General features: G+C 33.6%; 1 protein-coding gene across 1 annotated transcript; it reads right to left on the bottom strand.

Moving 5' to 3' along the window:
* Window positions 1-1307: 1307 nt before the first annotated feature.
* Window positions 1308-11084, bottom strand: VhaAC45RP (VhaAC45-related protein). The gene is made up of 5 exons (XM_088241222.1): window positions 10730-11084; window positions 7970-8198; window positions 5245-5411; window positions 3566-3852; window positions 1308-1570 (listed from the first exon to the last, which is right to left on the bottom strand). The coding sequence occupies exons 1-5, from the start codon at window positions 11057-11059 to the stop codon at window positions 1438-1440; spliced, it is 1146 nt and encodes a 381-aa protein (XP_088097348.1). The 5' UTR covers window positions 11060-11084; the 3' UTR covers window positions 1308-1437.
* Between the last annotated feature and the right edge of the window lie 680 nt (window positions 11085-11764).

The raw sequence follows: 11764 nt of genomic DNA, 5'->3' as shown, positions 1-11764 counted from the left end.
TGCAGACGTATAGATATTTCTGCGTTCTAAATATTGTTTTGAATATGCTAATATGTCTTCTTGCTCATACTGATCATCGTGGCTTCGGATGTGACAGGGTTTAAAGAACACCTTGTTTATTCAATAATAACCAGAGAAGGCAAAGGGAAACCGCTCTGTTCATCTTTTCCCAGGAATCACTTTGGCGATTACATCCAACAAGCAGTTGTCCTGGCCCCGGAGTAGCGCAGGACCATAATTCTTTCGCTGTAGTGATGAAAAGCAGAATATGCATAAACGTATTCAATTATTGGTGACCGTCGAACAAACTTTAAATGTTCATGCTAATATACTCATTTTCGTACACAAATATCAGTTTTCCTTTATAGACAGTCAAAGATAACTCAGTAAATTTCCCTTTGTAATTCGGGTCCAGGAGTGCATGCTGATTTAATGTCACGTAATCGTCATCTTTCACATCAGTGAAACAATGTTTACGAGGCAAATACTGTGGCCATTGGAGGGTGGTGTACCTTAATAATGTTGAACCATTGCTCAAGGGCTCCTGATTTGTAGTGTTGTCCCAATATAACGCCTTAAATATTTTGTATGATGTATGCCTGGAGAGCGAATTGGTAATGAACGAAAGTAAGTCAAAAGCGATGATTTTAAAGGGGAAGTGAGAAGTGAGGTTACTGACTGCATAATAAATGTAAACAACGAATGTCTCAAACAAGTAGAAGAATTTGTGTATCTAGGAAGCATGTTTTCAAGAAATGGAATAGTAGAAAAAGATGTTGAAAAGAGAGTAAACGCTGACAACAAAATGAACAACGCACTAAACACAGTAATTTTTAATAAAAATATGTCAATCGAAGCCAAACTGGCAGTGCACAACGGAGTTTTGGTCCCAACACTTATGTATGGAAGTAAAACGTAGAACTGGCAGGGGAAGAATGAAAGCCGAGTGAACGCATTTGGAATACGATCTCTTAGACGAATGTGAGGGAAATCAATGTATGACAAGGTAACGAATGATGAAATCAGGCGAGAGTATAAGTCAGGTTAATTGATAAGATTAAGAAAGGGTCTCTGAGATGGTTTGGTCATATAGATCGGTTGAACGACGAAAGAACCGTAAAACAATTAAATATGCCAAAAATTAACGGTAACGTGAGACGAGAACTACCAAGGAAGACGTGGCATGATCAGATAAACTAAAATCTTAAGTCTGCTCATGTCAAAAGCAGGCAGAATCGAAAGGCATGTATGACAAGCACAAGGCATGCGGTCATTTGGCGAATATCATAATCCATTTTTAATGTAATCAATTTTTTTTTTAACCAAAACAAAAAAATTGAAGAATATCTCACAACCTGTTTTATTTAAATTTAAAGTTCGAGCGCCTTTAATGGAAAACCCTTCGGAATAATATAATTTATTTGATGAATAAATGATTTAATCAATAACAGTGAATGTTAATGTTTTCCCTTTGATGTTTTCAAACTTGTCCATTGTTTTGATATTCGCTAACATCGTAATTCCAAGAGCAGTTCCGAGGAAGAGGATTGAAGCCACCAGGAGACCAGACCTGGAAAGATATCAATACTATCAAATAATATTCATGTAAAGCGGATTGAATAGGTGCAAAGTAAATTTTTTAAATCGTAAATATTTATAATAGAATAAAATACTTTCATAATTAACTATTATGATCGTCTAGAGTACTTTCATATCTTAAGTTTAGAATTGAAAAGGATTTTAGCTGGTTTGATATTCTTGCAAAAATGCATGTAGCTGTATAGGTGCCCATGATATCCTAGCTCAGATTAACCTTAATGTACCTCACCGTAACTTGCGTACCAATGCTGTCTTTGCTGTGAGAAATTATAAAACAAACATCGGATTCTTTTCCCCTCTGTCAAAGATCCGCAAAATAGTGAACAAAATCTCATTAAACGGATCTGTCGATGTGTTCTTACAGCAAAGGTAAGCATTCGAGAAGCAAGCGGTGTTGTCACTCCTGACTCGCGATGACACACTTGCCATGTCCGCCTAGATTATGTCTTAATTATACCTTTTTTAAATTTCAATTGATTTTAAGTATTTTTAGATTAAATGTTATTATATATACTCATTAATGCCAAGCTGTTAGGGATTCCAAAATCTAGTTATCTAGCAGTAGGCGAAATGCTCTATCAACAAAGGGCAAGATAGAAATATATATTATTTTTTTTATGTTATTACATATTTGTATGTAACCACTTACTGATTTTTCTATGTCAAACGGTTTCGTGATGTACCCATCTCTTCGTCGGGACAGCAATTTAATCTATATGCAAAATCCACTACACACCTTCAACAGAGTTGTTAAACAAAAATATAAACCAACACGACAAGCATTTTAATAAGCAACCCATATACACCGATTAGGTTATAAAAATATGTTATGTTGTTCCATTATAATGGCCACCCTATACTTTTTGAACTCATGCCCTTCCTTTACCCTCTCTAGTTTTTTTCAACTATTTGTCCCACACCATGAAACTTATTTATTTATTATATATACGGCCTAATCCAATTCCAAAAGTTACAAGAAGATATATAAATACAAGAAACTAAACAAAAAGAACATAAAACTACGTAGCAAAGACAAACAAGGGCAAAACAATAATGGTAAACAATTTAATCATAAACGCAAAAAACACATGACTTCGAGCTAAACCATGCCAATCCAACTTCATCCCAAGCTGTTTAGTCGCGAAGAGATCTACGAAAAGCCGGAAGATCTATCCCAAAGAATTCCAAGTCGTGTGATAAATTGACTAATCTACGCATTCTGGACATTGAGGCATAAAAACAAAAGTTGCTATGAGATTTAATAAATAGCAGATTTTGACTTCTGGTGACAGGTTGGGAACATGAAAAGAAATAGATTGCAACAGAGATGGGACATCACTAATAGCATTGAGTATTTTGAAAATGCATAAAAGGTCTATCTCAGTTCTACGTCTCTCCAATGAAAACAGATTAAGATATTGCTCTATTTCAAGATAGAAATAATTACATTTTTGTAATCCAAGCAACCATGCCACTTTTCTTAGAAAACGGTGTTGGACAGACTCGATAAGGTAATATGAGTCCTGTAAAATGGAGATCAAATAGGAGAAGCAGATATCAGAGCATGTTGGGGGTTGCTTATTAAAATGCGTGTCATGTTGGTTTAGTATATTTGTGCAAAAAATGTTTTTTTGGTGTTTTTATTGGTTTTCTGACAAAGAGACAGGTACATTACAAAACCGGTAGACAAAGGAAAATCGGTAGGGGGTTATAAAAATATATTTAATATTATTTAGCAAAACGTTTGACCACAATGTTAATGCTTTAAATGTGAATTAAATATGGCTTTCTTCACTGTTCAAGATTATTTTTAATATTTATTTGTAATTTTTGAATCTCGTTAAGGTTATGTAAAAAAATATGAGGTTAAAGTCTGTTATGTCTCGTCTTCTGAGAGATGAGAGATGCAATAGCCCGTATCAGTTCATTGTTCACTCCATACACTTCATGTTGTCAAATGGCTTACCAAATAGGCGCAGTGGTCGAAGGTACACAATTATACGCCATCCCGAACCGCTTCTTCCCGTTAAGCTGCGGTTGGACCTGGATCTCCTTCACCAGCAGGCTGACGGAGCCGTTGGAGAATTCCATGGGGCGGTCGCAGCGGTAGGAGAAGCCCTTGGGGGCGCCCAGGAAGGACGAGACGGAGTAGGGCGCAGTCAGCAGGAACTCTTGGCCGCGCGAATCCAGCAACTCGATGGGGCCCAGGTGCCAATAGCCCGGGCTGTCAGGAAACCGGAAGCGGAGGGTCACCTAGGCATCAAATTAGTTCAATTCAATCGACTGAAAATTCGGAAGATAAAATAAAAACTATCTCATATTGATATTTGAATATGGATTCATTAAATAAAAACCATAAAATATATATATACGTTTAAAAAGTAATTTACGTATGTGTCCTCGATAGACTGAATAATTACTGGACCGACTTATGTGCGGTTTTAAGCGAAACGTATATCTTTGCCATGAGCATATTAAACTGAACCTGTAACTTTAGTTACATAAAGGCATTAAAGAGTATTTTTTTGTAAGTAAACTTAATAATGTTTAATCAACGCGGTCCGACTTATTTTCATACAAAAGTATTTCCGTATTTTATCTGTGCAAAACCACTAAAAAAACAAATTTTTATCTGCTGTCTTCTCTCGAGCGCACGGTATACAAATAAAGCTTATTTTGAAAAACGCAAAACGTACCGGTATAGAAAATTTTATTTCGATACTCTGTCTAAAAAAAAACACAGTTGGTTAAGTTTTGAGGTGCAAAAAACGGGACAACGAAACGTCGATTTTGTCTATTCTAACCAAAGGTCTGACATGCAGTTGTATTTTTCGCACAGTATCGGAGAGGCATTTGCAAGACAGTGACAGGTAAACAATGTTCGAATACCAATTTATCAAAATTCTCTGTCCACACAATTTATATAAACCGTAACACAAATATTTTAATGTAATTAAATGTACATTTCTAATTTCCACTAAATATAATCATTGATATCAAACTTCCAATTGTGTTTATTTACTCTAAAAATGAGTATGTAGTCAAATCTAGCAATAGCAAAACATTGCCGGGTTCAGCTCGTTATGAAATAATATGCTATTTATTTATTTAAAAAAAGTTAAATCTTTTTTATTACGTACTGTTTCAGCATATAATTTAATGGAAAACATATTTTAAATATTTATTATAAATAAAATACTTTGTATTTTAACGCCACAAACGAGTTTGATGTTGTTTAGTTTTATTATACACGGTATTTAAATTTAACAAAAATTAAAATGGAGTAAGTCCTTAATTTCTTGTATCCTTTTCACATACCTTCACCCCTCGCCTACTCAGCTGCTTAAAGAAGCAAGTGTAAGCGTCTGGTGCGTATCGTTTTGTTGGTCAAATACGTTTTTTTATCTTTTTTTGTAGGTAAGGTGTAGTGGTTTGTGGAAAAAATGCTAAACCTAGAAATTAGAGATTTACTCCATTTTTTAATTATTAACAAAAAAAATATAAGGAAGTTTACCGTGAGGAATGTTCCTCTGGAGTGTCGCGATCTGGTCCTAAAACACCGTGTATAATGATTTGTGCGAAATATCCAAATAGGAATAGGTTATGTTAAAGTCGGAACAACGTGAAGATGACTATTTTGATTACCTTGCCACTTGGAGTAGAGAACGTGACGATCAGACGACTAAACTGTTCTCTATCATCAGATGAGACTGCAGCCAAGTTCTGGAGCTTGAAGAATTTGTCTTCTGTTCTGTTGTCACCAGCTGCGTATCTAAGTACGGGATAGTCGCTGCTGTAGAACAGAATTTTACCTAAAAAAAAAATATATTTTATTGTTTTTAGAAAATTCAATTACAAGACTAGATCTTCGTGAAGGGAATACGGTAGTCTAGGCACTTGCAGGGCTTATGTTCTACCATAGCCTGGTGCAATGACGTATAAATGAAGAAAATGGCATTTTGGTTCGCTGGTATTTGCCTTCATTCTCTAACGAACTAACTTCATTTCATTGTGATCAGATTTGCCACTACGCAGAAATATTTTTAGATGTTTTATTAATTTTTTTATTTAAATTTATTTGATATATCAACAGTAATACAGCAAATATACACAATACAAACAAAATAACATAAAAAAAAATAATAACAAATATCCACAAAAATACAATGAGGAATTTCAGTGAATTTTATTTATTTTTATTTGTTAAAAGACTATTAAACTAAGCCAAAAAAAAATTTTTTTTTCACATATCGTATTATCAGTGCTATGATTTTTTAAAGTTTTGTGTTTTATTGGTTTGGACATGTAGAGCGAATGGACAGCAAAAGAATGACTAAAAAGATCTATGATGCGAATGTTGATGGATGCAGAAAACGAGAAAGACATGTTACGATCAAGACCATAAAATACTTGAAGATGGACTTGTCGAGAGCAGGAATAATCGGCGTGCGTGCATAAAAAGATGTATGAATGTAGAGGAAGAGAGGTATGTATGCAAAGACAGAGTGACATGGCATTCTATCCTCTCTGCTTACTCCTACGGAGAAACGGCGCGATGGTTTGTTTGTTTTTTGTTATGTTTCAATAACATTGTGGATATTATAGTGCATGATCGATGACACACACACGTGCTTAATCATTTCACCTGAAATATAGAAAATCGACCGACAAAACAAGTCATAATTTTGTATTGGATACGATACAAAATATTCAGCAAGACTGACAGTATTGCACAAACAACATTCGTCTACATAAGAGCAACGTCCATCAGTACATTGACTTCGTTCCTACCGCGTAGATATGGAGAACAAAGTATCACGGCTTATAATAGACAACAAGGTGTGATAACATCAGTAAGCTCAAAGAGTCAGCCCAAGCAGTCAGCCCGATGAGTCAGCTTAGCCAAGTCAGCTCAACGCAGTCATTCAGTTTCAGTATATAGTCAAATTGCAGCCAGTTCAACTTATCATCGCCATTGCTCTCGTGTTCCGTAAAAGTTCAGTATATTTATTCGCTATGTTATAATGCCGACACCGTCTCTTATGTCAATCTCCAACTGGGGTAGAAGCTCCAACCCCCAACAAAAGCAACATGTTATTTAAATGGCAAAAATGCCGTTTGTAAATAAAATAAAAAATATCCGGCGGATACCTTTTGACAGCGAAAATTTCATAAAATCAACGCCACTCAATTGATACATTATGGTTATCGACCGTGTATGGGAAGTTAGAAATAACACTTAATATTTAAAAAATTCACAATTTTTAGATCCTAGAAAATAATTTAACCCGCAAATAAAAAAAAGTTTGTAAAAAAATATTAAAAAAAAAAATATTTCTTGAAAAATAGCGCAAGAAGTAAAAATACTCATAATCATTATACTTATTTAATCAATAAACATATAAACCATATTGATATGCTACTCTTTGATCGATCAATGATCATTATAAATATTATGAAAAAAAAACCTTTAAAACACGAATAAAAGAGCTTATAAAATCATGGTCTAATAATAAAGATAAATCAAATTTTACCAATCATTTAATAGAAATTAAACATTCCTTTGATTTAAAAAATAATGTAAAAATAATTCATATTGCACCTAAAGGCCATAAACTTGACAAACTAGAAATTCTCGAAGTTAAAAGATTAAAAAATAAACCCGACGTAGAATTATTTCATGAACAAATAACACACGTGCATTATCCATACTATACCCATTGTAATATATTTTTACTAATGACTTTTTACCCTTTGTTTTTCAGAAATCATAATTGACAAAGATCACACTCACGAAGGATGGGGCACTAAAAATAAAATACTTTAAATTAGCATTATGTCCACTCATTAGTTAACCTGAAAAAAAATTGATAATGATCCTTAAGATAAAAATAACTTTATTTAATTTAGTTTCATATAATTTTGAATTATCTATCCTTACCTCAGTTTTGTATAAATACATTGAACTCCTTTATAGGAATACCATTTTCGAAGATGTCGCGAAAGCGATGACTTTGGTCACTGGATATTCCAAATTTGGAAACTAAAGTATCACTCGTCTTTTATTTATATGATAAATAATGACGAGTGATACTTTATATGATAATAAGTTAACCCTTTTTTAATTTATCGACATTTAATTTATTTTTTTTATTCATGCGATAAATTCGAGTACCGGAGTGTCTCTATAGACAATAGGCCAGATATCCGGCTATCCGGCTTAGTAGCTTGCCGGGTATCCGGTATCTGTTCAAACCACCATCCGTTTTATCACCAGTTTTTATTGAACGAAAGTTTCGCATTAAGATTCGAGTAAAATTTTAAAACGAATAATGTTCGTTTAGAAAGGTTTCAATGCATAATATTATACCTGAAGCATTGTACACGACTTCCGCCGGAGCTTCCCTCGGTCCCTGCTCCACATCCCTTCTCTTCCTGGACCCTCGGGCCTCCTCCTCATTCAGGGTCTCCCCGTCCTGGCCGCTGGAGGTACCGAGAACTCCCAGAACCCGACCAGACCCGTAGATGTCCTCTAAACGCTCAAAGGTCTCCGTGATCTCCGCGTCCCGGTCGGAGTTAGGCCCTTGCACTGTTATCACCTGGAATTATATTTATTTTATTATAAAAGCAAAACATATCATTAATTATTGTATTATGTTAATTGTTTGTGAACATATTTTTTTGAATAAAAAAAAAACAGAGGCATTGAGGGGATCCTGAGGGGTGGGGATGACGTGTTGGCCTCTGTCCATACGTCCTCCTCCCCCCTCCTTAATCTGCATAGAGTTTGTATTTCTTAGGAATATTTATAATAACTATTCTCTATGCGCAGCTGACAGAGAGTCCCCCAAGACTCTATAACAATTGCGGGTGGATGGTGGGCTTAAGGGTATCCCCTCAATGTATTATGATATAATTAAAGAAATATTATCGGGTCCCTAATTAAAATGTGAAGTTAACAGAATTATCTTTGATTGTCTTTAAAGTAAAAAAGTTTTTTTTAACAGAAATAGGGATATTTCTATACAAACTTGAAAGTAACATGTAATTGAACATGTTTGGAATTAAATCAGGTTGTGGTCCCGTGGTTAGTGTTGCATACTCACGGATCAGAAATCCGAGGTTCGAACCTCACTCCACCCCAACTCGATTTCTATTTTCAAATAGTGAGTTATACAACTCGTTGAAAATGGCCACAAAATTAAAATATTTGGCTAAATCAATAACTTATCTATATTTATATTTTTACAAAATAAAAAAAAATACACATTTGCGTACAGAAAATTTGAAAATGAAAGAAAACTTTACTAAATGTTATTAAATATTTGTAAATAACCACTTATCGACTTTTCTGTGTTAATCGGTTTCGTGACGTACCCGTCTCTTCGTCGGGACACCATTTGAATCAACATGCAAAACCCACTAAACACCTTCACCATAGTTGTTGCACAAAAATATATAACTACCACGACATGAATTTTAATAAGCAACCCTAACATGCACTGATTAGGTTATGAAAATATTTTATGCTGTTGAAAAAATAGTTGAAAAAAGAGGGAGTGGATAAAGGGAGGGGCGTGAGTTTAATTGGTGGCCATTAAGAAGGAACATTGCTTAACGGGCTATATTGGAAAGGTTGTTTGATTATTGATCAAAAGAGCATTATTTTTCAAGCTTTCCGAATGTGAAATATTTTCATATTGTTTAATTTTAACCCGTTTTTATTAGTTTGTAAGATTTGAACTCCCGTAAGTTTAATAAACTCATGATTTAAATTGATTTAGTGATTTGCGAATATGGAATTCCTGACGAAGAGACGCGTACTTTTCGAAACTGGTAGACATAGAAAAGTCGGTAAGTGGTTTGGTAAAAATATTTAATAACATTTACTTTAATTGTTTGATCACAGAGTTAATGCTTTAAATAAATTAATAATAAAGAAAATTTTGGTAGCTCCCCTCGTACAGAAATGTTTTTTATTTTCTATAAAATTATAAGATAAACTATAATTCCTTAGAATATGTCCATGTACTTGTAATTTTCTCAAACTGAACGGTTTGGATAGGTAGGAAGAAATTGCTTTAAGGCAATATGCCTGCCCTTATATGCATATTTATATAAAGTGTAAATTAAATAAATTGATAAATAATAAATTAAATAAAAAAACATATCTTGAGAAATCTCACAAATAATTATAATTCAGAATACTTAAAAATAATAATTCTTCAAATCAAGTGCCGCAAGTTAATTTATTTTAGTTATTGTTTGGGTTTTACTTTCCTAAATTAAAAAAAAATGTACGGGTTGTGTAGTTACAATACTTAATATTAGGTAATGTATTTTTTTTGGAATTTAAGTATAGAATTATTAATCACCAAAAAAAACAAACACTCGACTATTAGGTAGTCACAATAATATATTACAAAGCTAAGAAGGAGATTCGATCAGAAAAATTCTAGAGCAGAGGAAGCACCAAGTATTGGTAAGCCTAGTAATAATAATAATTATAACATTTAGCAGATTTATATAGCGCCATTTTTGTGAAAAATCACCTCAAGGGTTCTTTAAAACTGTATATTTAAACTTACATTCTAACTAAACTAAAGTGAAATATTATATTTTCTGATTTAAGATTGAGAGTATGATAATTTAAAGAAGTGAGATTTTAGTTGGCATCTGAACTGACTGGGACTGTCGATGATTCGTAAGTTTGAAGGCAATTGGTTCCAGGCCGAGGGGCTGGCAACGGCAAAAGCACGATCTCCAAATTTAGTGTTTAGAAGGCGCCGGATTTCGACAAGTTTTCCTCTTTCTGACTCATATGCTGACCTAAGAGTAGATTTTATTTGACATGTTTTTTCCCGAATACAAAGGTCCAATAGGTATCTTGGAGCTATTTCATGAAGGGATTTGAATACTGTCCAGCAAAGCTTGTATTTTATTCTCTCAGGGCTTTTTAACCAGTGCAAATCTCGAAGATGTTGTGAGATGTGAGAATATTTTTTTACTCCCGTAATAAACCTTGCTGCTGCATTGAAAACAGATTTGAGATGGAAGCGGTTCCTGGAAATGGTAGTGTCAATTTTTTTTTTTATTTCTTCGGAAAATTGTAAATAAAGTTATGGCTCACCTGCGTCTCATTATTGATGTATTCTGGATGGACGTCAAGAAAATCTTGTGGTAAAACCAGCATCGTCTTTCTCTCTAGAAGCTTCCTAAGTCTAGGAAAATTATCACTGCTCAGTGGTAACGAGTCTTGATTGTTAAAGACAACAATAGCAGCTTGATTTTCGTATATTTCCACCAGGTCATCTTGCTCTAAACTCTTTAAAGCTGGTCTCTTGTACAGCGAAAGGTCCTTCGGCCCCCAAAACAAGAAGGGCCCTTCTAAATTTGCGGCGGCTGCGCCAATGTAACAAAAGATAAGCGCGACGCAATTTATTTTATTATATTTTGACATTTTAAGGGCACAGCAACTAGTAGGAAAAATGCAATTTTGACAAGTTCGATTCTATGAATTTGAAAGCGCGCGCACACCGCGAAAATCGATAAGTTATGCGCATGCGTCGGAATAGAACTTCACTGACATCTTTTAAATAAAATTTTAACTAAAGTTCGAAAACAAATAACGTTTTAGTAAGTTGTCAATAGATGGCATTATCATTTTATTTTTCTTGACAGGGTGGGAAATTAAAAAAATGGTTACATTTACAATTTGCCTTAAAATAAAAATAAACTCAAACTTAAAACCTCTCTATTGATCAATTCTATTTATATTTTTCTTTGTTCAATCAGTTTTATGTTAATTTCAGTATTTTTTTCATATGTTTTTGGTTTATACAAGATATTATAACTTCGCTGTTTTTCTCTTGCATTTATTCGATAAAATTGTCAAAATTGATGATTATTGTAAGATTGTGTTAATGTTAAGATATATGTATTTTATGATTTAAGAAGACTAAAAAAAGCTTGATCTTTCTATATGAACTTAACCATATGTTTCTCTTTTGATAAAAAGACTTTTAATTGTTTTTTTTTCTAAAAGTGCTAATTTTAATTTAAGTAGGTATATTAAATTTTATTACTTAAGTTATGTGTTTATTGTTACAAATATCATTCTATGACATCATTGGATATTTTTGTTGTCTATTGCTGGTGTACTTAA

Source organism: Micrasema longulum, unplaced genomic scaffold, assembly GCF_059751315.1.
Source record: "Micrasema longulum isolate JH-2025_06_02 unplaced genomic scaffold, ASM5975131v1 h1tg002788l, whole genome shotgun sequence".
NCBI lineage: Eukaryota > Metazoa > Arthropoda > Insecta > Trichoptera > Brachycentridae > Micrasema > Micrasema longulum.
This window is presented reverse-complemented; position numbering and strand designations above follow the sequence as displayed.

Excerpts from the sequence above, each read along its gene's own strand:
- VhaAC45RP (XM_088241222.1), bottom strand. The coding sequence starts at position 11,059 with ATGTCAAAATATAATAAAATAAATTGCGTCGCGCTTATCTTTTGTTAC. Across the intron at positions 5,412-7,969 it reads AGTCGTGTACAATGCTTCAG|GTAAAATTCTGTTCTACAGC; the intron begins GTATAATATTAT and ends TTTTTTTTTTAG. Across the intron at positions 3,853-5,244 it reads TCTCTACTCCAAGTGGCAAG|GTGACCCTCCGCTTCCGGTT; the intron begins GTAATCAAAATA and ends TTTGATGCCTAG.